Source organism: Cyanistes caeruleus, chromosome 8, assembly GCF_971803275.1.
Source record: "Cyanistes caeruleus chromosome 8, bCyaCae1.hap1.1, whole genome shotgun sequence".
Lineage (NCBI taxonomy): Eukaryota > Metazoa > Chordata > Aves > Passeriformes > Paridae > Cyanistes > Cyanistes caeruleus.
In genome coordinates this window covers 21,133,476-21,160,152 of record NC_141708.1, presented here as the reverse complement: position 1 = coordinate 21,160,152, position 26,677 = coordinate 21,133,476, and the positions used below count along the sequence as shown (strand labels likewise).

General features: G+C 39.1%; 1 protein-coding gene across 3 annotated transcripts in view; it reads right to left on the bottom strand.

Moving 5' to 3' along the window:
* ADK (adenosine kinase) overlaps positions 1-26,677 on the bottom strand; it is a 272,405-nt gene that overhangs the window by 245,074 nt on the left and 654 nt on the right. Inside the window, exons 1-2 of one of the 3 annotated variants that reach the window (XM_086901110.1) lie at positions 22,151-22,175; positions 12,076-12,150 (exon numbers count right to left, since the gene is read on the bottom strand). In XM_086901110.1, the coding sequence (XP_086757236.1) occupies positions 12,076-12,131 (56 nt within the window). In that variant the 5' untranslated portion in view covers positions 12,132-12,150; positions 22,151-22,175. Of the gene's footprint in view, positions 1-12,075; positions 12,151-18,601; positions 18,756-22,150; positions 22,176-26,677 lie in introns of those variants that run through there. The other 2 variants (XM_086901109.1, XM_086901108.1) reach the window with 2 other exon arrangements.

Below are 26,677 nucleotides of genomic sequence, written 5' to 3'. Positions count from 1 at the left end.
GAGTTGTCACCCTCACTAATTATTTTATTTTCCTCAATTTTCAAACAGAAACACTTGTAGCTGAAGTGTTCAGCTTCAGAAGAAGAAATACAGGTAGGAGTAAAGCACACACTAGTTGTAGTGAGAAGAAGACTTGAAAAAATAGCAACAGAAGGTTAAGATACTTCTATCTTAACTCACATCATATTTAAAAGGAAATAAATTACTTCATAGTTATCAATGACAAAGAATCAAGTTCTGTTTGGGAAAGGGCATGTAAACTGACTGGCAGAGAATTGCACTGCTTAACTGAACAAAAACATCGGGAAAAAATTAACTGCAACTCAAACCACAGGTACTGGACATTTCATTTCAAAAAGTTCCAGACTTTAAACGTTGTTATGAGAGAATGAACAACCATCTTGGAGAACACATGGAGCAAATTTCAAGTGTTTTCCTTTTTACTCAGTTCCTGTCCCCTGTTATGACTTGACTCTATTTGGCTGCATCACTCCTTACACAAACCTCTCTTTTTCAGAAAAAATAGTTGGAATTTAAGAGTGAAAGGGATTCAAAAAATATTAACAGAATTTTTTAAAAAACATTATTTAATATGAAAGATGGGTTATGTATTTAAATGTCAACAGAGAATTAGCTTAAAATGACACTGAAACTTAAAAGAAAAAAGAAATACAGTAATTCAAGTCATAAATTATAAAGTATTTTGTTTCTCCCATTTAATGCATGGATATGATCAACTACTTTAAATATAAAAATCACTAGGTACAGTTTTTCTGATTTTTTTTTTCTTTCACCCTTGACCAATATTTTCTAGTTGTTCCTAAATTGTTCAGTGTAATAAGGTAAGACGCCCCACTGATAATATGGCTGGAAATCAGGACTTTAATCAGCTATTAATATTGTAAGACAGATTTAAAGGGCTTTTGAAATTGAAGTCAAAACAATAATAGGTTTAAATGATTAAAAGGGATTAAGAAAGCCAGGAAAGTTCAAAGCCTGTTAATCACCAGACTGCGAAAAACTATGATCATTTAATAGGGTCAGCCCTATCACTCTGGATTTAAGCATATAGAAGTGGCCTTGTCAAAACAGTTTCCTTACTGTTACAAACTACTTAGCTACAAACTAGGGAGCTAAAAATTTAAGACAGCTAAACACTTGCTGTATACAGATATCAAAAAATGTTTTTTAGGTCATAATTTTTTTAATATGTGACTACAAGTACTTTTTTAAAAGTTGTACACACTCTCTAATTTTTTCTTTTAATTGGTTTCTGAATTCTAGACTCGTTGCATCAGTAGAAACACATTTTGTTGACCATTAGTACCTTTATCAAGGGATAAAGTATTAATTCAATTTGTGCAGAACTATAGATATTCTCCTTACAGACTAAACTCTTAACATATTCCATTGCTATTATTCCTTTGAGCCTTGAATATTTAAGCCACTTCTTTAGTTTTCCCAGTTCTTTTTACATTGTTCCTGTTCTAAAATGATCAGCTAACATTTACATACCTATTTTGTTCAACCAGAAATAAACACTCATTTGCAGTTTAACTCGTTTTGATTATAAACACAAGCCAGTTTCCACAATCATGTGTTAAAATTTTATTTGCATAAAACTTACTGAAAAATACCAACTAAAGTAACATGTATGTAATCTAAACTGAAGGGTTCCTTTTCTTTTCCTAGTTACCTGTCACTAAAGGACATGGAATGAATGATTCACACGAACACGTCTCAGTGGTATGACAGGAAAAGAAGTAACTTTATTTTCTGACTCCAATATTTATAGATTTTCAACAATGACCAGGGATTGGATAATTAAGTTACCACTTTCCCAATCACGCTGGTCATGCAAACATCCATCAAAGGATGTTTCTTAGAAGGAATGTGTAAACACCTTATGTTTATAGTTACTTTCCTGGGCAAGTAACTACAACTATGAAAAAAAGATCAGAAGGCTTAATTTTCAGGGCAACAGTTACCCACAATTATTTGCTATTATCACTTTACAATTTATTGTTTAGACCAACTCATACCAGTTCTACAACAGATCCTGTCATCACTAGCACTGAAAATCCTCAAATATTTCCCTTGCCCATGAGGAGCTCTGCTTTGAGAATTTTTTATGTATAAACACACACATATATATCTAATTCAGAGAAGGGACAGTAGTATGGTTTTTCATGCAACCCTCAGATTGATACATTTTTTCTAAATATTGATGATTTCTTCTAAATAAAGGCTCCCTGTTTGCCATATATGAATAGCACTGCCAGCCACTCAATTTACGCTTGAAAACAAACTCTTTTACCAACTTCTCAGAGAAGGCAGACTTCTGAAAAGCCATCAGGATGAACTTCAGTAGGCTCTACATCTACAATAAAATACAGGTTAATAGTCTGGACACACAAGGCAAGCATAAGACTATGCTGTGCTCCATTAACACAAAGTACATTTCACAACTGAATTACAACTCTGTCCCCATACTAGATCTGTTCTATCTCCATCTCCAAAAAGAACAAACGAAAACACAATCTCTAAAATACAATTATTTTAGTGTCTCTAGTACAAAGAAACAAATGCCACATCAATAAAAATCAATTAAGACAGAGAAAAAGACATTTCTTTGTCAGTGAAAATCTCACAAACCACAAAGACCAGAATATTACCTTCAAGAAACAAAATCTTCCAAAAAGAAGGAACTAGAAGTTCTGAGGCCGTATTGTATCTTAATCAGTATTAAATATTTAAGTGTCTTCCAAATGCTAAGAACTGACCTTGTCATCATTCATAGGGAGACACAGAAAAAGACCAGTGTATCATATTTAATAAAATCCACATTATTTCCATTTAGAAATTATAAGGAAACTAACAGCACATCTTTTTAATTAATTACAAATTAATTAAAACCTCTCTTCTTTATTTAAAAAATACAGTTTAAAATGTATTCCATTTTTCTCTTCCAATGTGTTTCTGCTTGTGACAGAGAAGGCTGAAGTACTAATTTCACAGTATTACTGCAACCTAAATGAGCCTCAGTGCTGTCTAAAAGCTACGTCTCTCTCATCACCTGTCTCTGCACCCAAGGGCTTAATACAGGACAGTCCAGCTTACTGAAACTTAACTAGGTAATTGTCAGGGAATTCATGCACCTTAATTTGCCTTCTCTACAAATTATTTTTAACACTGTTTAGGGCAAACAGAAAGCTACAGACAAATGTTACAGAAATTTCAGCCATGCTGAAAGAACATACCCAAACTATTAAAGTCATCAGCTTTCTAAAAAAAAGTAGCATATAGAAAATGGCAGAGAAGGCTTTTTTACTGCACTCAAAATTTTGATTTTATCCTGAAAAATGTATGAGCAGGACCAAGATAGAGATTTAGGGAAGTGTTCTTGAGGGAAGTGTTCTTTAGAGATTAAATCCTTGCTCTGCTGCCACTGGGGCATACCGAGAAGTGCAATTACTGCTTCTGGGAAGAACTGTTCCTCCTTTTTGCCTCAAGACATTGCCACTGCTTAGAATATATTATTTCTTCACCCACAGTGGTACCTGCAACATCAAGTCCAGACATGCAAGGGTCTGGCAGAGGAAAAAGAGACCGACTGAGGTATTTGGACAGTTCCTGTCACTTTAGGCCAAGATGAGTGGTTTGTCTCACGACTGCAGAATTACATACAGAACCTGATATGTCCTGATGATTCTGTTTAGAACTTTGGCTGTTGTTTAACACTGCCACATATAACATCACAAGCACATTTTAGAACAGCTTCCATGAAACACACCAGAAGATAATCTGTCAAAAATGGGAATTATTGCAATCAGATTTGGAAAAGGTCTTCAATCTCTTTTTTACACAGTAAAATAAAGTATTTACTATACAAAATAAATTGTCAGGAGACATGTGAGATTCTGGAACACTTTGTCTCTTTTGCTGAGAAATGAGGGAAATATTAATGGTAGAAATCAGAAGATTTACATTTGTAACAGTAGGTCTTGTCTTAGAACAGGTAAGGCATGCTACCCTGAAGCCATGTAGGACTCCAGGCTGAACTTAATATTCACAGGTGAGACTGCATGCAGCCTTTACTTGGAGTGATCTGAAAGCCAGTTTGGGTATAGCTTCATTTCTAATGGAGGAAGTTTACTGTACACTTCCAAACAACAGTGACAGCCTAAAGTTATGGTAATCTTTATTGCCTACCTTCCTACCAGTGGGAAGTTTCTGTTATTTAAAAAGAATAAAACCCAGCCTCAAGACTGAAGAAATAAATAGCTTCAATAATACAAGAACTGAAAAAAGTTCATGGTGATGTTTGTATTTTTGTGACTTCATTGTTCACTTGTTACAGCTTGTCATTTTAGCCAGTCATATGCTCCCCTTCAAACTTTGTCCTGTGCACCTCAGATTCTTACACTGAAACTTAAAACACTTTTGCTGCCACAAAACAAGGGAAGAAATACTAGAACAATCTGCTAAAATAATCATCAAAAATTGTTCAGCCACCCTAGTATTCATGTGCCATAAACACATAGTTTCAGGTAGAACTAGAAAATGAAAATCAATTGTATGCTAACACACTGAAGAGAGGAATCAAGGATTTGTAAAATGAAAATAAGCTGTCCCCAGCTCTGCATTTAATCTGAATTTATAAGGGAACTGAAGGCTTCATAACATCCTGAAGTCTACAACACAATCAGATCTCCAGTAACTTGGAATATTGATGATTCTGCCCTGACAAAAATAACCTAAAACAACACTCAAACAGCTAGTTTAGCCTACTCCAGCTCTTGGCTAAGGGAAAACAAGAACACCAGTAATTAAGAGGAAGACAGGCTACCTCCACCCTTTCCCTGTGGCTCCAGCAGAGACCACAAGGCCAACACTCCAAAAAGGAACAGCATAAGGAGAAGCAAAGCACAGAGCAGGCCTGGGCAGGGCTCTGTGCTAAAGAACAGAGGAACAGGATCAGACATCTTCAGTGGCATAAGCACCTCATACCTTAGGATACAGTTACCCGTACCACTGATGTGGTATCTGCACTTTGTTCAGGAACAGCCTGATGTAAGAGCAAGTTACTAAAAAGAAATGTTAACAATTAGCATTTAATTTCAAAGGAAGGACAAAGACTCTCTCTTCTTGCTTAATGTAACTTGGGAAGAAAAACTGTTTGAGATTGCATATTGTCTGACCTGAATGAAGCAAAGCTAATCAAGTAGCAATGAGCATTGTAATTTATTATTTTTTTAAAAAATGAAGTTTTTAGAAAGATGAACGTATTCCAACCACTTCAAAAATGTTATCACTTTTCTAAAACATGACAGATCAATTTCATCTAGAGTAAAAAACATGAAAATGTCAAATAGTTGCTAATTTTTGAGTGGGCTTTTCTATTCTTCAAGTCACAACTGATCAACCAGTTTCACTTTATTACTGTAGCAGGAAAAATGCCTTGAATCTGTACTGTGCTATTGAAAGTTTTGGGTTGGACAAGCAGGATGAGAATGGAAAATTATATTAGAATCATATCTTAGAAATCTGTAATTAAAAAGAATGCCTGAAACTATATCCAGAACATGAATTACAATTTTTGTTTACTGTATCCTAAATAAAAATCAATCTTGCAGTCTGGAAACTCTAATATGCCAAGTTTCTCAATACAAACAGCAAGCAACACTTTCAAAGAGAAAGTTTTATCGTTGATTTTAAGATGGATTCCAGTCCTCTAATAACAAGACCCATCTTTTTCCATCAACGATATCTGCAGCAAGGATCTTTTCATTTAATATTATTGCCTAAATAAAACAGAGACACACACTTAATTCATAGACCTCTTTCACTTAAAGCTCCTCATTTGCATTGGAGAGGCAAATGGAATCTATTATTCCATCATTTGCCTTGCAATGCAAGTCACAAAGTTTTGTTAAACAAATTTCCATTTGTAAGCTAAGGGAAAATACAGATAAACTCTGTTTGAGTGTACCTGCTGTGCTTAAGGTTATTCTAAAGAATACAACTAGTCTATTAACTAGACATGTTCTACTGACATGCATTAAATCTGCAAGTCTTCTGAAGAATAGAAAAATTAAAAGAATAATTCAGGATTTACCATTTATTACTAAAAAAGTATTTAAGAAAGTGAAAACACACAATAAAGAGAAGAATGGAATATTTAACATCCATGGACATCTTACATTCTATTTTACAGGTAAATACATAGTTACAAGCTCCTCTATGAATGCTGCTCAAACCCTACATACCCTGAAAACATCACATCTCTCCAAGCAATACTGTCATTCCATAAGGTTCTTCAAAAAGCCTTTGCTAAATGGAGCGTAACTAAAATCTTTCACTCATTTAAACTACATATTTAACTAAATACACTAGGAGAAAGCATTAGGGCTGCGGAAAGCTTTAATTGTGTTGTCAGGAATACTACCAAATGTATAGACGTATTAGTATGAAGAGGACCTTCTTAAGACAACTATCATTACCTTAAGTTTTTGCAAGCAAACACTGGATTTTTATAATTTACCAGCAGTCAGATGACGCAGTTGGTCTCAAAAGTTTCAACAATGTTCTATGTTCAGACCTTGAGATTAATTAAATGAACTTCCACACATACAACTAAAACCACAAGGTAATAATACAGCATTCAGCTATTCAGCTTCTCTGCAGATGACCCAATGCAACAGATACTTTTAAGTATTAATCTTTCACAAGAATTACTGAAACAATGGAACACCATACACCAAATTATCTTCTGCCAGGGGAGAAAAAATACAGGGGCAAATTTTCAGGGAGAGGTTTTAAAGTTTTAAGTGTATATTTCCATACCTTCATCACTGTACAGGTTGTACACACTAAATCCAAATCAGCACTGTGACACTTACTAGAAAGAGAATTAACCCCTTCTCAGCCAAAACCAGGAAAACAGGTAACACAATTCCCAGCTCAAAGCAATACAAAAACCCATTAACCGCTCCTGACTGCTGATGAAACATGGAATCTAAATTAACACATTAATGAAACTGAAAAAGCTGCAAGGCTGAAGGGGATAGGGGGTCCCCACTTAAATCTAGCAGCAAAGCCCACGTTTGCAGCCTGTGCATTCTTGGATACTGCAGCCTCCTAGTAGAGAATCACCATTTGTCCTACTCATTTTTCAAGCTCATTCCAGCATGCATTTTTGGGTAAGGGTTTGTTTTTCATTGAAGCCAAGTTTGGTGAACAAAGAATCACCTCTGATTGTCTAAAAAGCTGTTGAGACCCTTGGCCACTTCATGAGAGTTAACAGCATGAATGGTCTTTTGATTTTTTTTTTTGCTATGGGAAGTTACAAAGGCTTTTGTTAGACAGGAGCAAAGGTAACAAACTGAAAATGTTGAGAGTAACACAAGCCACAGCTTATACAGACCAAACTAAATTTAACACAAGTAAGCAGTCATTTTAGTCATTTTCAACTGAAGCTGCTTCGGAAACTTTCTTAATTTATAAGCTAAATTGCCACAAGAGTGGAAAAAAGATCATATATGTACATCTTTTTCACTTTCATAACAGCAAACGCTAAAATAGCTTCAGAAAAGAATGCTTCATTTACTAGATGTTAATGTTAATGCTGTATGAAAGTTTGTGCTCAACTAATCCATCACCTTCTGCCAGTACTTTGCAGTGAGGAAAGGTAAAAGATGGTCACACATCCTGCAATCTCCAGGAATGACCCAACCACTTTCAGTCCTACAGTTAAGTTGGTAGTGATCTCACACTGCAGGAGATCCATATCTATACTTGTGAAATTATGGATCACAATGATAGCACTTCTTCCTTCACTGAGATATTCTCTTTCCATATAGCAACCATTACCACCACTCCAAAGATTCCATTCATTCTTCCTTTCCTGTTTCTTCAAACTTGTTTTTTCCAGTGAAGAGGAAAAAGAATATAAACCCAGTTCTTGATTTAAAGATAGTCTGTATTTTTACACCAGGGAAGGCAGGGAAGAGAACTAAGGAGCAAATGGTAGAGGGCATGAAAGTTATAAAAATTCCAATCTTTGAGCATCCTCAATGAACCTGTGCAAAGATTGCCACAGATCCTAATTTCAAGGGGGGAAAAAAGCAGATCTAAAGAGAAGAACATTCGTCTGCTTGGACAATCAACAAGTAATCACACAGAAACTTGTAATCCTGGACTATGACAGTGATAAAATAGTCAGTCCGCAGGTTATAACTATAATGGAATTTGGCAGCCCGAGTAGTAAACATACCTCAACTTATGAGATCATGGCTCTGGTCAAGAGCCCAGAAATTACAGTGAAATACAGCAATATGATTATTAAAACTTGCTGTGATAAATAGAACATATATCCTAATTTTCCCCTATACCTCTACTCCTTTTTAAGAGCATTGGCTGAAAGATATTTACATGCTTATACAGGTGCTGGCAATTACAGATATTTTCCTTACTTTCCCTCTGATCAGTTAGGGAAGATACAAGGTTTTGCATATTGAGAAGTTTCAGGACTGGCACAATAGTTCTGTCAATGTCAATTTGTCAACATTGATTCTCTTCCCCTCCTCAGCTCACTCAGCCATAGTCGCAGCAAGAGAAGATTTATCCACACCATGAACACACACTTCTCAACCACTTAAGTGCACTTGAGGTGACAAGTAATGCCCAGATTTCTACAGCCTAAAAATTAACTATAACTAGGTAAGCTAAATTCAGTGTAAAAAACTGAGTATTTGCAAAACAGAGTGCTCCAGGGAGAGCAATGAAACACATGCCATCTCCTAACTTTTAACAGCAGGACACTGGAGTACTTACAGGAGTCAGTAGTACTGAGTTTAGTGTCTTAAAATGTCTTTGGAATGTTAATCAGAATTTCTTTGCCCACTTCAGCGGAGTTGAATACATGTAGTATAGATTAAGTTATTTTTAAATGCCTGTGTAGTTAGAAGGTAAAAGAATCGTTGCTGTTAAATGTCATGGATAGAAGTGAGTACTAAAAGCTTTAATGAATACCTGTTAGCAAAGTTATTTTAACAAATTAGCATAGCTATAGTTAGCAATTCACCCACAATGCTTTAATTATTCTTCTTTTCCTTCCCCTCTCAACCCTAAGAAGCTGCTCTTTGAGCAAGTATACATATCTTGATAAATTCAACAAAAATACTCTTAGGTAATGGAGTTGATGCAAACTAAAAGGAGACCATAAAACCAAAACAAAACCACATTTCTGGTATTTCTTTCATGCAGATACTAAAAAAACCCAAGGACATATGGTGGACTATATTTATTTCAAGACTTCTTTCCAGCTCTGTAAACAGAAACTAAAGTGGTTTGTGGTATCACCAGTTTTCAACAGTGCCATCAATATTGCTAACACTTTTCCAGATTGTATCCCTGGAGAGAGGCAAGAAATGAAGAGAGGCTCAGAAATCGTACCTTAACAGAGGCTAAAGCTTCTCTGGTCAGGTAATGCCCGACTGCTGATATAGTCTGAAAATCTCAGATGGGTATGGTGAAGTTCTGTTGCAATGTAAGTTAAAACTGCCTCTCCTAGGAAAGGCTTAAAGCCCCCCAAAACTTGTCAAGAGAGCAAAAGACTTTGGAGATCAGATTAAACCAAAATCCACTTTGACAACAAAGTTTCATGGTTGTGCTAACAGCTCAAGCCAAAAATACCCACCCAGCCCTCCAACATTTCTCGTTTCCTCAAACCAGTACTACATGGTAGCAAGCTGTTTAGAATCTGCAAGGGGTAGGACTGCATTATACGTTTATTTTAAGGTTTATTTATAACACAGATTGTAGGCCAATTAAATATTGTTAAAAAGACCTCTTTCTGTACTTTCTTATGCTGTTTCAATTTGCACTTTCTTAACAGAAGTTACAAAAATAAGCTGTTTACAGGACTCATTTTAATACTCTCATTTCGTTGACAATATATATTGTTAAACTTGTAACATCAAGTCCTTTATTCTGAACAAAGTTGTTTATTCTTAAAACTGACTGTATGAGAGGTGGATAAACTAACAGAAACACTGTAGAAGTTAAAAGTATAAAATTCCTATGGGTGTTGACATAAACTTTTCTTACTTTCCTAAGCTACCTTCCCAAGTCAGAGCCCTGCTAGCCTGATGGCCCCATGAAACATTCCATCCACCAGAAGAGGTGAGAAACACTCAAGATTGCCAAGATACCAAAAGCTGATCCTACTATGGCTAGAGATGGGTGCATGCCTTGCTTGACAAGGAAAAAAGAGAGATTACAATGATCAACAATTTCTCTTTCAAATCCTTCAGAGTCCTGAAATGTCTATGCTCTTGCACCTCCCTGCAGCATTTGAATAGGTAACTTTATTCCAGCAGTTGTTCTACAGCTACATTTTCTATTTTATCTCCGATCTCATCCATTCATCATATCAGAATTTATCTGATTCCCATCTCAGGAAGTGCTGCAAAAGGTAGTTGGACCTGGAGTAGAAACACTCTTTGGGTTTGTTAAATGGATTTCTTTGCATACACTGACAAACAGGGAGAGAGATATCCAGTCAGGTGTGGGGGAAGGTAAACAAGCTCCTCAGTTTTGAGGTTGTTACCAGAGCTATCACACCATCAGCAGGCTCCCTGTGAAACTGCTTATGGCTTTCAGTAGCACAATACCCCCACAAATGCATTTTGGCAGTAAAAAAATGCTCACAGAGCATATGCTGCTCCAGGAGATAATTTAATTTGTCTGACAGGACTCAAATTTGAGTACATAAGAGTTCTAATTTTTAAATTAAATTAAATTCTGCACAGCACATCATATCCAGTGAAAAGCACAATGCAAACCTGAAGGATTTCAGTGCTGCAGTAGAGATCCCATCATCTCTTATGTCAGCAATTTATAAAGATTAGTTGGGGAGTACTGCTGGGTTGGGAGAAGGGCATTACTTATTTTTAGAGATTGGCTTTCAAGTCATTTCAATGGAAAGATGAGGCAAAGAAGTACAACAGATTAATTTACTTTTTTGAATATTTAAGACATAGACTTGATTTCTGAAGTTCCAGGTGTTTGAATTTGACACAATCCATTACATTCTTGTATTTTGTTTCCAGCTTATAACACAGGGGCTTTCACTTAAACCTTAAGATAAAATTTGAGTGATGAAACATTGATGACAAATGATTGCTATTAAAAGCCACATAACAAATATTTGTGGCTGACAGTACACATTCAGAAATAAAAACTCTGCACCTGTTATTTATTTGGTGATGTGAAATTTAGCTTTGATGCAATATTCCCATTAACAAAATAAAGAACAATTAGGAAGAAATTATTAACACTTTAAAAATCTAAGAAAAAGTTACAAGCACTCTGAGAGATCAAAACAACTTACAAAGCAGAGAAAAAGTGGCAACAAGAATTACAAATAGAGCTCAAGCAGAAAGATTTAAAAGAGCAACTGTATTTTACAGCTCTAGAAAAGACACATCTCTACGCTGATTCAAAAACGAGTAAGCTTAATGCCAATTAATCAATCCAGCAATATGGTTAAATGAATGGTAGCATAACAAGTAGGCTAAAGCAAGATAACAGACAACCTGATAAGAAACAATCCTGTTCCTGACTGATAAAATGGAAAATATTTTTAAAAAGGTATATTTGCACAGCTTTTCTTGGTGTGTTATAGAAACGGCCTATTTACCCCACAGACATCACTGAAGTACAGTAACAGTAAATCAAAAGCACACGAAGATTCATACAAGAGCTACCTGAAGCTTACTGAAAGTGATGACTCCTTCCAGCTAAAGACTAACAAAGACAGGGTGAGACTAGAATAAATGGATAAAAAAACACATGAAAACACTGAAGGTTTTCATAGATAACACCACCACAGTTTCAAAGAGCAAGAACAATCAAATGACATATACCATGCTGGGTACTTCCAGCACAAGGCCGGAATCCCAGAGTTCAGCATAAACACAGCATTATACAGGCAGGTAGACCTCCATTTACTTACAGCCATCACTCTGGAAACAAAACTGACATTAAAAGAAAATATATATCAAGGCTTACTTGTCAAGGAAGTCCTTGTCCACAACTGCACAGATATCAAGTAGAGGATTTCCCATTCCAAACAGGACATTTTCGCTGTAAGAAAATCAATTATTTCAGGTTAGCTTTGCACTGGTTTATTGTTCCTAGTATATGTAGAGAATTTTTAATTAGAGAGAAAAACAAAAAAAAAAAAAACACATTCTGCCAGCACAGTAAACATACAGTGACCTGGCATATACATAGAGTCAAATTTGAGTGAAGTACCATGCTACAGTTATCTTTCTTCAACACACAGACTGCAATAATGAACATATTCTGTTAAACTGTCACTCAGATAAAGAATTTAAGCCACATGCCACGTTCTGAAGTTTTAAAGCATGACATTCAAGCTGTAATACCAAATTTTAGACAGGGTACAGGTAGACAGGGTACACATCACACCAGGGTAATAAGAATTTCACTGAACCCAACCCATTGTTGGATACCAAAAAATAATTAACAATATAAGTCTGTTCTAATAAACTGAAACAAAGAGACTACGGATTCTGCATTGTCAGCCATTTTAAACAGTGCAGCGGTCTGCTGATAGATTGGATGTACTTTTTAAGCAATATGACATTCATTACCATGGCTTCTTTCACAGAGAAAAAAGATACGAAAGACACTGTAAACAGTATTTTTGAGAAGGATAGCTTTAACTTTTTTTTTAGATTAATTCAGAAACCATGTGTTACATTTTCCTGAATAGCATGTACTTGGGTGATAATGCAGTAATACCAAAGGATTAGATATGTGGCCTAGCATCAAGTAGGAGTGAATGCAGCTGTTCTCTGAAACTACATCCAAAATCCTACACATTACTTGCCAAACTAACACGTACTGTCTCCAACCAGCAAGGCATACCCATGCTCCAGCTACCAAAGGTGGCTTCAGTATGACCACCTATATGGGGTTTGTGTGGCCAGGTTTTGGTAGCCAGGGGACTAGAGGGGTGGCTTCTGTGAGAAGCTTCCAGAAGTTTCCACCATGTCCAGCAGAGCCAATCCCTGGTAGCTCTAAGATGAGCATGCTGCTGACCAAGGCTAAGCTAATTAGAAATGATTGTTATACCTCAGTGATAACAGATTTAAGAAGAAGGGAGAAAAAAGTTATTGTGCAGATGTAATGAGGCCAGAGAAGAGCAAGGTGAGAACATGTGAGAGGAACTGCTCTGCAGACACCAGGGTCAGTGGAGAAGGAGGGGCAGGAGGTGCTCCAGGTACCAGAGCTGAGGTCTCCCTGCAGCCCATGGTGAAGATCATGGTGAAGCAGGATGTCCCCCTGCAGCCCATGGAAGAGAAACGCTGGAAAAGGTGGATGCCTGAGAGGAGGCTGGGACTCCACAGGAGGCCTGTGCTGGAGCAGCCCCCTGGCAGGGACCTGCACACCCATGGAGAGAAGAGCCCATGCTGGAGCAGGTTCCCTGGTAGCACTTCTGACCCTGTGAAGGACCCATGCTTGAAGGACTTGAGGGACTGCACTCAGTGGAACAGTGACCCACGTTGTACTGTGGTAAACATGATTAATAACCTTGATACTGAGAGACAGCAAATCATGCTTTAAGTATCCTAGTTTTTGTAGCTTTAAGGACAGTCCTTCAGAGCCCATTTTACTGTAAATCAAATGCTGCTTCATGAAGATGGAGCCCGAAATCCAACTCACTCCTAACTGGGATAGATAACATCTGCTTAATAAAAACCTGTAAGACTGACTAAACACTTTTGTCAGTGTGACAAATAGCACTGTGTTTGAAATAGCATAACCATAAGTTACACCTGGCTAGAAGACAAGAAGAGTGAGAGACAGATGACAGCTCAGAAGACAAAAGGATAAAGGGAATTGCAGTTGAAGTCACAAGACAGAACATCCTCTCCATTGTAAAACCTAAGTATTGCATAAGTAGTACTGGACAATGAATGAAGTCAGAACTTTTCAGGCGTTGAATGCAGATTTGTCCCAAGCTATATGTTCCTGTACTTAATGATTACCTGATTCTCACATGCTGTGAAATGCTACACATCAATAGATTTCTAACCACACTTAAGAACAAGAAAAACATATAATGGATAACTTCTGCATAAGACAAGAACCAGCACTTTAATGGCCAGCATCCCAGAAAACAGCAGCTGTTTAAAAACTGTCTTAAAAAAGAAAAGTCTGAAATACAGCTGACATGCTGAGGTCACCATGTATGAAGAAGTTACCACGTTCAATGGAAAAGCAAAATAGAAGCTACCAAACATTCAATGATCTGAGTGCTACAGAACCTGCAGGTCAACGTGTTCAAAGCAACACAAGAGCAACTTTGTGCAGAAGCTCTATGAAGCCAATAACATGAGTACAAACTCCTCATGTCAGCAGCAGCAGGAGCTAGAACTTTCGGTGCCTTTTAATCCAGGCAGCTTTTACATCACATGTAAGTCCTGCTCATTCCCAAGCCTTCCTTCTCCCACAATATTTTATAATAATCTCCATTTAAGTATTCCAGAGGCTGTATGTAGGACGCCATTTGGAACTAAGTTTTAAAAGCCATGGTAGTTATCATTAGACTAGTAAGTTCAGAAACATTCCACTGAAACTTCTGGGCAAACTCCCCAAATTCAGCATAGTTGTTCCTCACAACTAAATGTAGGACAGCAGAACTTGACAGCAATCTAAATACATAACACTTTGAGTAGATTAACATTGATTTCTGAGAAGAAATCAAGATGTTATAAACTCTTTACCTATTTTTGCAAATAATCTAAACACATAACATACACTAATCTCTAGTTCTGTGTTTTCACTTAATACATATTTCTACATTTTTGGTTCCTTCACCTAATTAGAATTATTAGGTGAAGAAAAATGAAGAATTACCTAAGTCCCAAGATACTAGAACTTCCATGCTTACAAATATTTATTAGCATTCCATCAGGAAAAAAAAATAAAAAAAATCAATACACTCGATTTGTACTGGGGCTGGAGTTGTGTCTTTCCTTAACTGTCACTGTATTTGACAAAAATACGTTTAGGGCAAAACAGGAAAAGTCTAAACAATTTCTCAGTCATAATTTTTTAAAAGTCAACAAGCAGGTATTTAAGAGGTTGGATTCCATCTCAGAGGTCGTTTCCAACTTAACTGATTTCTGTGATCCCCACTGTGATCTAATACAAGCTTTGTGAACCAATCTGGAAAGTCCTACTGTTAAAGAGGAAGACTTAACTCTGTAAACTATCAGCATGCTCAACCTGAATAACCCAACACTGGCTACATTTAGTACAATGCAAATTACCCTTCCCCTCTTAAGGAGCTGCAAAGTTTCTGCACTGTTATCCTATTGCACTTCTTGTGGCACTGCTTGAGGTTGCTCCTCAGTAAAAATTTTTATTTTTTTTAATCTCATATAGTCTATAAAGACACATAAGCCTCTGTAAAAGTATAAAATAAAACAAATATTTATGATTCTGCAGAATGCTAAATTTATGAGTCTCCAGAACAAAAAACTGACATATTAAACTGTTATATTCTCACCAATGTGAAGAATTGGAACAGTAGATTTGAACCTTATAGGCCTTATGTTTGCTGTTCAGTAACACTGGACATGTGAAGTGATTAAAATTTCAGTGATTATTTCCAGCCAACTAGGAATAAAACATAGTGAGGAAGCAGTAATAATTTCCTGAAATTTGAGAATGCACAACACATAGGTTATTTAGGAACACATCTCTGCCACAGACACATAACATACTTTTGTAGTCCCCAGCCTCCTTGACTCTCCACAGTCCCTTCTCTTTCACTGGAATACTGGTATCATTCTAAAAGGATGTTCTTGTTTATCCCAACTAATCTATTCAACAAGAATATCTGGATCAGTTCTTCAAGAAGCAAGTGACAACTCCTTCACCTGCACAAATTAAGGCCATATGTAATTGACTACACAGTCAGCATCTATATGTATATACGCATACAGACACACAAAGAGTACATATATATGGACAAGATAGGTACTTTTGAAACTGTGAACTACAAATAAAATGTTAATACAAATCTAAAAGTTGTTTGGACATAAAAATACACTGTCCATCTAGCAGGTGAAGCTACAGAACTAAAGAAAGCTTTGATGCACATCACATTTACCTTCATAACTATTGACAAACAGCAATATATTTTATGAGTTTGGCTTTTAACTTAGGACTACATGAAGTGTGAGTTGCAATTACAAGTTCAAGCAAAGTAACTCATTAAATGTAAATAAATCTTCACCTGTTAATTAGGCATTCAGACATTACCAATATGACTGATTTGAAACAAATGGCCAGTGTTTCACACCTTACTTTTACCACACGTGGCATAAGTAATAAAATGAAACCAAACTGGATAAAAACAAAACAATAAGCCCAAACAAATAAACAAAAAAGAACCCACAACATCAGTTCTGAGCTACCCTTGAACCTTTTTTAAGAAGTCAACAGAATTAACTACAACTGAATGATCTGGAAAGCTGTATCCAATCTCATGCTCTACTGCTGCAGGCATTTTTAAAAATATGGTCCTGATTCAAGTTGGCTGCTGAACATCAGCAGTACTATATCCAACTATCACACTATATTGTTATCATCCCATGCTGCTGCGCACTTCCGTGGAAGAGGAACATCAAAATATCAGTGAAAGCTTATTATTAGTTACTGGCACAGAGACAGAGGAATATTTTGGGCCTTTGGATACTGGCAACTCAGAAAGCCTTAAACATGACTGAGACATATGGGTGTGCAATTGCATGGCAGCATGCTGTGTGCCTAGTCTTCCTTTTACAAATTTAAGATATGGTCTCGTAAGATCTAAAATATTAGAATTTCTAAAGGGTTTCATTACACCCTTTAAAGCAAGGCACATTTTAAGCCTACTGTTAGCATATCCATTTCAGTTTAAAATTCCATATAACACAAGATTTGAACTTACCAAAAGTTATTTATATAAGTAGTTAAAGTAAAACAGCAATAGTACCGGATTTATAGCACTTGACTAGCTCTCGACTAAGAGCATCCTTCTTTCCTCCCACATACCCATGTAACACCATTACAAGTAGGATAATACTTACTGTTAACTGTAACTCATCTAACACTATTATTCAATCTTTCCAGAGTTCAGACAATTTTCTTGCATCACTGGTCAGCAAATCATTTCAGCATATAGACCTTAAACATACAAGGTGGCCTGCAGGACTGCTCACATGCTTTCCTGACATAGGTCTTAAGCAAAGACAATATTTGGCTAAGCAGTTACATGTTTACATACTGACTTAGAGGAACATCTTCAGTGAAGATTTCATTTATTATGAAACTTTCATAGTCTTCTAAAGTGACACACTCACAGGTTCCAAGTTTGAAAACAAGCCTAAAAGCTTTGGCCTTATGTAAGCAAGGCTGCCGCAGAAAAAACTGTTCCACCACTACAGAGCTCCTCATACAGCTGCGCTAACTCCACAAGCTCCAACAGTGAAATACTACTGCAATTTCAAAGTTAAGGTCTCGGTCAGAAACAGTGTAAATGAAACCTGATACACACAGTTTGGAGGGTGGAGAGGAGATGGGAGAATTGCCTTGAATTACCAAACTGAATTTCGAGTCTGTAATTTTAGGTATTTCTTTAGCAGCCGAAGATCTGTTCAAAGGTCACCGATTCACCTCACAATACAACCCCAGCTTAAGATGAAGTGTTTGAGGGACGAAAACTAATCACAGTAACTCCTTTCGCTGAATGTTAAATTATGGGTTTGTCATTCTCCAGGTTTTGCTGACAGTCTGATACCACCACAGTCCCAACAGCCTGCCAAGAGCCTAGCCTGCTATTAAGACCCTGCTTCTCGTTATTGGGAATTCTTTTAAAATCGGGTTGAAGTCGCGGCAAGCTACGGCCGGGGTTTAAGGTTCCAACGCGGCTGCCGGAGCCCCTCGACACGCGTCCTCCCACGCCCACGGGCGGCACCCCGCGGCGGGCGGCGGCCGCCCACGCCCAGGCGCTACCTGTGACAACGGCACCGCCGCCGAGCGACGCCGCACGCAGCCCCCGGCCACCGCCCCGCCGATCACCTGCGGGCCCGGCCCGGCGCACCGCTGCTCGGGGCTCTCGCTCCCGATGCTGCTGGGCACCGGCATCGCCCAGCGCCGCCGGGAGTCCCGGCCGGGAGCGCCCACCTGCCCGCCAGAAACCAACGCGGCTCCCCGGGAGCGCTGTCCCCGCCGGGCTGGGGGGCCGGCAGGGCACCGGCACGGCTCTCCCTCCTTCCTCGCCCCAGGGGAGCGGGTGTGCAGCCCCCAAACCAACTCGCGGCAGAGGGAGAGGGACGGGACGAAGCCGCGCTGCCCCTCACCCTAATTACACAGCGGGCAGAAGAGCCCGACTGCGGCGGAGCATCGCGCCGGGCGCCCCCGCCCCGCCAGTGGGAGTGCATCAGCACTCGCTGCCCCTTCCCCCGAGACGCGGGGCCGTGCTGCGGGCGCTGCGCAGGGGGCTCGGCATTACCTGAGAGTGGCCATGGCTCCACGCCCGCCCGGCCGCCCGCGGCGGAGCCCCCTGGCAGCGGCACCAGCACTGTCTCCTGTCCGCCCGGCGCCCGCGCCTCAGCCGCGACTGAGCGCCGGGCAGCGCTCGGCCGGCCCACCGCGCGCCCCGCCCCGCCCCTCGCGCGTCCCGCCATTGGCTGGGCGGCCGGCGGGGGTGGGCCCGGGCCCTGCGCGGCGGCCGCGCGGCGCGAGGAGCCGCGGGGCGCTGGCGACGGGCCCCGCGCCCCGGTTCGGCAGCGCCCGGTACCGAACGGTGCCGGCTGCCCGGCAGCCCCGGGCTCCTCGGCCGCCATCTTTGGTATGGGCGGAGAGCGCGCGCCTCCCACATAGCTCCTGCTGTCCTCTCTGCGAACCTCGGCGGCGACTGAGGGAGACAGTGATAATTGGGGGGGAAAAAAAAAAAAAAAGTTTATTGGCGGTAGCGCAGAGGTGTGGGGGGCTCGAGCCGCACCACCCGCACTAAAGATGGCCAGCGGAGCCCCTGGCAGCGCTGCCCCTCGGGTGTCACGGGACCGTGGGAACCGACGGGAACCCCCCGTCCCGGCTCCGTCCTGGCCGCGGGGTGACGCCCGCCCCAACACACGATTGTACAACCTCGACACGAACGCGTTTTCATTCTTTTCATTTAACTGTGCGTTGGGTCAGACGCGAAGCGGCCCCGAGCGGCCTCCTGCGGAGCCTGCCTTCCTCCGCAGGCGGCGGCCGCCGGGCCGGGCTGCCGAGCCCCCGGAGCTCATCGCCTCATTCCGCGCTGCCCCAGCGCCTGGCAGCCACCTGCGGAACGCAGCGCTCGGGCGCCAGCCGGCCAGAGGGCACGACTGGAGACACGGGGAGAAAAGGGCAGCCCGTCATTGCTTGCCCCCTTTTCTTATTCGCCTGACAGTGGCAGAACTGCCTTAGCAGAAAGGGAAAGCCTCGCTAAGGCCAGGTTTCTATCGTGACTTTGACAGCCTCATTTGGCTGTCAAAGTTACTGCCACACTGTGCAGATCTGGCACTTACTTTGTTAACTTACTAGCAACCAGAAACACTGATTCATGAAACTGAAGTCAATAGGTTGTTTTTGCCAAAAGTGAATCCCACATTGTTTTGTACTGCTGTGTCACCTCTAACTAAATATTTAAACTTCACAACTTCATAATCCTGTGGTTATTAGTCCGAAGTTTCCCTTCCTTTCCATCTACAAAATGGAAATATCAAAATGGAAACATTGTACTCAGAAAAAATAAAGCCAAACTTTCCATCTATTTCTGATTTTGGGGTCTCTAAGAGGAGGTGATGCCAAAGTATGACATGTTGATGAAAATCAAGGACCTGCATTGTCACATGGAAATAACAGGAAAATTTATGCTCAATATCTGATGTAGGACAAATCTCCTAGGTTCTCTAAATCAGACACTCAAAAACAGGCACCACTTAATTGAACTCGCCACAAAATTCTCATTATTGAAGCATGTCAGGGGTCCTGAAAAGTCAAGTAAGAGTGGGAAACACATCATCCTCTTACTGTTATTGTAACACAAGGTGCAAGAGGTCCTCAAATCCTGAGAGAGCATTTTGAACTCTATTGAAATGCAAATACACAGATACATAATGGCTGTACCCTCTGATTCATGTTGAACAATTTATTATGTCTAGTTTAACAGTTTCAGTGCTTAATAGCCAAACCTCTGTTTTGTAACCCAGAAGATGGGGGAAGAGAACCCCATCACCAGCAACTATAATCACTACATAACTCGTTATTGTATATAACTATAGAATGCAGCTGTCTTCTTCATTCTATCACTGTATTCAAAATAATAAAAACACTTTTAAAAAAATCTAGTTGTAGATTCGCTCACAAATAATTGTCTGATTTTAACAAGCACATAAAGATATGTAAAGAAAAATTGATATAATACTTCAACATGAACTATATTTACAGTAATTTGCAAAATACAGCTGCATATTATGAATAGTAAGCTACACAGTAAGAGGCCAAATAAAGTGCCTTGAAATGTGTCTAAGTTTTACCACTTAAGCATATTTTCTCTAAAAAATACTAACATCTTTATGTGGAATAGCATGTACGACACCTTAACATCGGTCAATAGCACTTTATAAGCTTCGAGCTATTCCCCATGCCCAATCATCTTGCTTGTGGTGCCACATACTCACAGGTTCTACCTCTACTGACATCTTCGATACACCACCTACCTCTACTACCACTTATCTCTGGGCTTTTAGTCATTTTCTGGGGAACTGCTAGACATCTGGACCTAACCCTAACCTAAGTAGAGAAACAGCAACCAGGGTATCCCTGGAAAAATGGTCAGCTATGACACACAGTCATTCAGAGATGAATTTAGTGCTTGCGCCCCAAGTTCAACTTGCAGTCCCACCATGTATGTGCTGGGCAGCCAGCCTGAGTTTGCTCAGCCTTCCTGACTCCTCACCTTCCAAACTCCCTCTGCTTGCATGGGGCAGCTGACCTTCCTGCCACATGTGATTTGGCCTCAGAAATCCCTGAGAGAAACATGGAATTCACAGCTTTTGCATCTAAAAGTGTATGCTGCCTGACATGGTCTAGCCACAATTTCTTGACTGCTTTTGTTACTATACAAGAGAGAAATCTTCATGACCATGTAAGTTTCTCTATATATGATAAACAGCTTCTTCCCACAAAAATGTTTTCTTTCAAATACACTATGAATTCAAAATGAATTCCACCCCTACCTGATAAAATAACAGGCAGGCACATGAGAACATTTAAAATTGTACTTTACTGAAGTAATCCACGAAACTCTACACATTACATATTTGTAACTTGTGTATCCAAGAGATAGGCAATCTAGGCCTTAGCCTTGGACTAATGTCTTATGTTTTACACCACATTTTATTGGTATAAATCTCAGTTTAGAATGTATAAACAAAAAGTTCTCTATTAACCTCCATATCTTCACTCAATTTCTTCTAGGTACAAAAGTAAGGTTGATCTTAGATAAACTGCCCATCCGTTTGCAAGACAGAAGGGTGATCTTTTACATAATAGCCCCAGCAGACATTATAAAATGGGACTAGTGAGCAAGTCCACAAATTCTCCTCCAAAAACAGCATTTTGCAGAACTTGCAGATATCTTCTTTTATAACAGTTGTTTTGGAAAGTTTTCTACAGAGAGAACTTAATATCTTGCAACATAAAATAAAATGCATTTTTAGCTTGGATGGGTTCTACTTGCAAAGTATTAAAAATCTTTTATTGCTTTAAAAATTCTGTAACATCATCCCATTTCTTTTCATGTAGCTTCACAGAGTTCAGCTGTAAAAGCAAAGTCTATAAATCTGCTCTTCAGTATATTGCAGACACCTATACTTTCTTCTGTTTTATTCTAATCAAATAGCATAGCCCTTGAGACAGTTGACACTGCTTTGTACCACTGAATATACAAGGGAAAAAAAACCCCACAACCATCTTTCACTGTAAATTACATCCCAAGGTAGCAGAAAGCCAGCAAGTACCTTTATCTTACCATCTTTCAAGTGTAGATCAGCTTTGACTGTGGTCAAACAATCATTATGGAAATTATTACAGCTCAAAATGGAAAAAATCCCTTTCCCTCCCCTGAAATCTGAGAAATACCCAGAGTTCTCTTCTTCACACAAAATGTGCTGATATTATATAAATAATAATACTTTGTACTACTATTATACATTATATGAATAGTACATTTTTAAGAATCAATTTACGTAAATAAAAAATGAAGCCTTGAAAAAAACATTGTGTCACATTGTATCTGCAAATTCAATTTACTTTTTTCAAGAAGATAAGGTTTTCCAATACACTGTCAGCAAACAGTAATTAATGACCTTTAGATAGCAACCCATTCCCTGCTTCTGAAACTGGTTTTGTGAAATATTTGTGTACCATGCCTGTGTAAGTAACTACTAAAATTCAATATCACAACCTTGAATCACAGGCCACAATTTTTCTTCCAAGATTTTCACATGAAATATACCTTAGCAACAGCAGAGTAGACCAAGGTCTTGTACAGAATTTCACATTGCTACACTAACACCATAGTCAGCTAATTCTGCATTCATTCAAGTCTCTTTCCTGGGCATCTTCCCTGTCCATTTATAAGCAATATTAGCAGATCCAATCAGGCGAATAATGTTACGCAAACTGTTCCTTCAGTCGAAAAAGAAGGAACTCAAATCTCAACTCAAATCAGGAAAATTCACAATTTCAAGATTCAAGATGAAATAGGCCTATTTACACGGGCTCCTCTCTCCCAGGTAATCCAGCCTGCAAGCAGCCTCAGGGACAGGACTAATTCCAGTGATTTAAGGGAAGCATCCCAGCAAGGCAGAGCTGCACCTTTCTGCAGGGTACAGGCCAAGGCTGCTATGTCTAAACTACTGCTGTGGGTGTGACTCTGCTGGCCAGGTGGGCTGCAGGTAACATCAGTAAGGAGAGAAAGAGAGCTTGTGGTCCAGAGAACAAAGAGCCTTCCCACAGTCTCCTCCTTCCTCAGGTTACACACTCCCTACCATAAAGCAAGGAATTACTTCAATTAAAAGGATGAAACACCATGGCAAGCTTCTCCAAAACAAGAACACAAAACTGTGGAAACATGACACACGCTGTGCAAAATCCCAGAGGATTACATCAAAGGCCAGGTGAAGACACTTGTCAACGGTAATTTGAGAGTTACACATCTGAACAATGGAAACTGGTGCCCACACTGTAAGAGCACAGCAGTTTCCATGCTGCAAGTCATGCTGGTTTTGGATATATTTCTGTCAACACCACTTGGAAGGGAAGGTAACTGCTGCTACATCCTAAACAAAACAAAATTAGCAAGGTCTGTTGCTAGTGGCCTTAAGAGTATTTGTGTGCCTGATTTCTAAAGTGGACTAAATATTCATTTGAAGAAAAAGTCTATTGCTTTAATTTTGAGAACAAACACAGCAAAGTGCTTGAGTTTCAGATCTTTCTTTGACCTGAGGACATTACGAGTACAAACATGGAAAACACTACCTGAATTTGCAGATATAGGAGATAGGAAAGTAAGAAAACTGTAAGCCATGAAGACAAAAACTGAAATTAATACAAATGGGGAGCAAGGTAAAATTTAAAACAAAAACAAAAAAACAAACCAAGTGATAAAAGAGGAAGAAAAACTATTTACTAAATTCTAATTGAATGCTTTGCCACAGCTAATTCAAAATATTCAGAATCTTCTTTCATTTATAAAGAGTTGATGAAAGAATAAGCTAAATTAGAAGTCAGCTTATTAAGTAAATTAAAAACGCGTGAAATTAGCAATATTTTTCTAAGCTTCTAGTACCAAGCTTTCTAAAATCTAGTGGAACAGGAATGACAAAGGACTGCTTTTGATAACAATTATGTATGGAGTATTTGATAATTTATTCTTAAAAGGAAGAGTTGTCTAATAGTAACAGAAGAGGAGGAATACTTTGTACTTCTAGTCTGAACTATTTGCCAAACTCAATGCTTACATTGTCTTCATGTAGATAAACTGATTTGTTCAAACAACCAACCACGTCATGACTATTCAATCAATACAGCAGCTGCAGAACAGCCAGAAGGTCATGATGCAGCACAGGGGACTTCACAAGTTTGTGTGCAGAAGGAAAAAATGAACATGCATATTTCCATACAGACACGTACATATAAGCTCAAACACTTCTACAGGAAACGTTCAAATTCTTTCCTAACTGTACCAGGCTGTTAACAGAATCTTCTTGTGGTTCTCACAGACTTCCCTAACAAAACCAAATACAAAAAGGACACAAACCCTTAGTATTTCTCCTCTAAAGTAACACCTCATGATGTTTCTAGTAAGTTGATGCTGCCACTCAGTGACAAGGCATTTGCAATTTTGCAAGCCCATTTACTGTTCAAACAGTGCCGTTTACACACATACAATGATATTCTACTTCACACAGCAGAGATGCAGTCAGAAGCCGAAACAAGGCAGCACACAGTACCGGCCTTGCCTAAAGCCCATTGGTTTGTAGTGGGGATTTGCACCCATCAATAAAGACAATGCAAAACCTGCCGCCCAGCAGATGAATGTCAGCACAACACATTGTTGAGCTGGGAATGCCAGTTTGGGTCTCGGGCTTTGTGTGCTGCTCACTGGGTGGCAAAAGCCAGCCATCCTGTACTGCTTTCAAACAAGTGTAGCTTCCTGAACCCAGTCAGCTTTGCCTACCTCGTGAGGGAGCGATATTTGCTTTCTTTGTCTGAAAAGATCAAAAGGGTCTAAAAATGTATCCATGAAACCTCTCCGAATCCACTTTGAGAGAGAAAATGATGACCAAAAAAATAAAAAAACAGGGAAAAGGAAATATTTGGTATTGTTGATGAGGTATGGCTTGTACTGCATTGCAGAATTAAATTTATTTATGTAATTTTTTATACTGAAATAGTTTTCATGGTAGTCACAGGAAAGCTTGAGGTTGATATCAAATGGGAGGATAAATATGGTGCAACCATCCTTGTTGAATCCACTAGAGACGGTCTTCTGAAGAGACTGGAGAGCCTCATATTTACATGTTGAGAACAAGTAATTGTTCTCTACAGTCTCCTCAAATTCTTGGTATAACAAGTACGATGTTATTCAGCCCCAACATTTTCAAGTGATTTTTCACTTGTTTTCTAATCTATAGATTAACTGTTTCCAAGTATATCTAGTAATGCCTTGCATTAACAACTGAACCTTGTTACAAATACAGCCAAGTCATGGAACCTCGATCAGTCTGGTACCTTCCCTAGTGGCTTTTAAGTCCCACAACAGCACTCAGCCAAACATGCTCTTGCCACTGGGTTCAAATGAGTATCGAGGTCTGCCAAATCTACTCCAACAACCAACTGCCTCATGACTTCAACCTGTGGCACATAGCACACATTAATTTTATTTGATAGTCACTTAATTATGGTGTTTCTCCGCTTATGAAACAGAGCTGGAGCCTATTCACACTTCGTCTTGAAAAAACTTGCAACAGAATTAGCATATGCAAGTTCTGACAACTTTCCTCATCTTATCTATCATACCTTACAGAAGTAGTATTTGCAGTTTAGTCAGTCGTTACCAGAGCATGTCACCACTGCCTTTCATTCCACTGCAAACAATCTTTAACTTTTTTACTCAGTATGCCAATAATATTCTCAGATTTTAAATTTTTCTCATGTTTCATCTTAAAGTGCTGATTCCTCCAATAAACTGTAAAAGCAGAAATACTGCAGCTGCCAGTTTCTTGCCTCATCTTGCATTAAGGGTCATGGAGATAACTTGCTTTTTGACTACAGCCTTATCTTGCTGCCTGCCATTTATTGACTTTCAGAGCTCAGTTATGTCTTTACTCTTCTACTATCTGCAACTGAACTTGTCAACCATTATTAAACTTGAAAGTCACTTGGCTGCCAAAGAAGCAAGTACCCTGACTTTGACGAATTTAATAGGATTAGCACTTTCAATAAGGACATCAGTACCAAAAAAGACTGTTCTCATCTCAGTAGTAAAGTACATCACTTATATGCTATATTTGAATGAGTTATTAGTTATCAGTTATTGCCAAGATAATTTTGGACCTTTCAAGCCTGACATCATTAATTCTCTTTGTACACTGAAAACTTGGAAGGAAGTGAGCTATCTTACAGTTTTGTTCATATCTGAATAATCCTGAGAAAACAAACCTGAAACTGCCCCGAAGAAAGCTCTCAGTACTCACAATTCTCATTTGGACTGTGCATCCTCCATTGAGAAACCTTACATTCGGCTGCTATGACATTCAAAAATAAATGACTTATGTCTGTGCAGGCCATCATTCAGATGGGATTCAGTCAGTGCTATTGTACTGTGATCACAGAAATGAGGAAGTATAGCAAATCGCACAGATTATTTCAATAAGAAAATATTTTAAAATATACCACGTGTCTTCAAGAGAACGTAACTGTTAACGCGGATTTTCAGTTTCCTGTCGAACGGGGACAGAGACCCTCGCACGAGTATTAATTGTGGCATTTT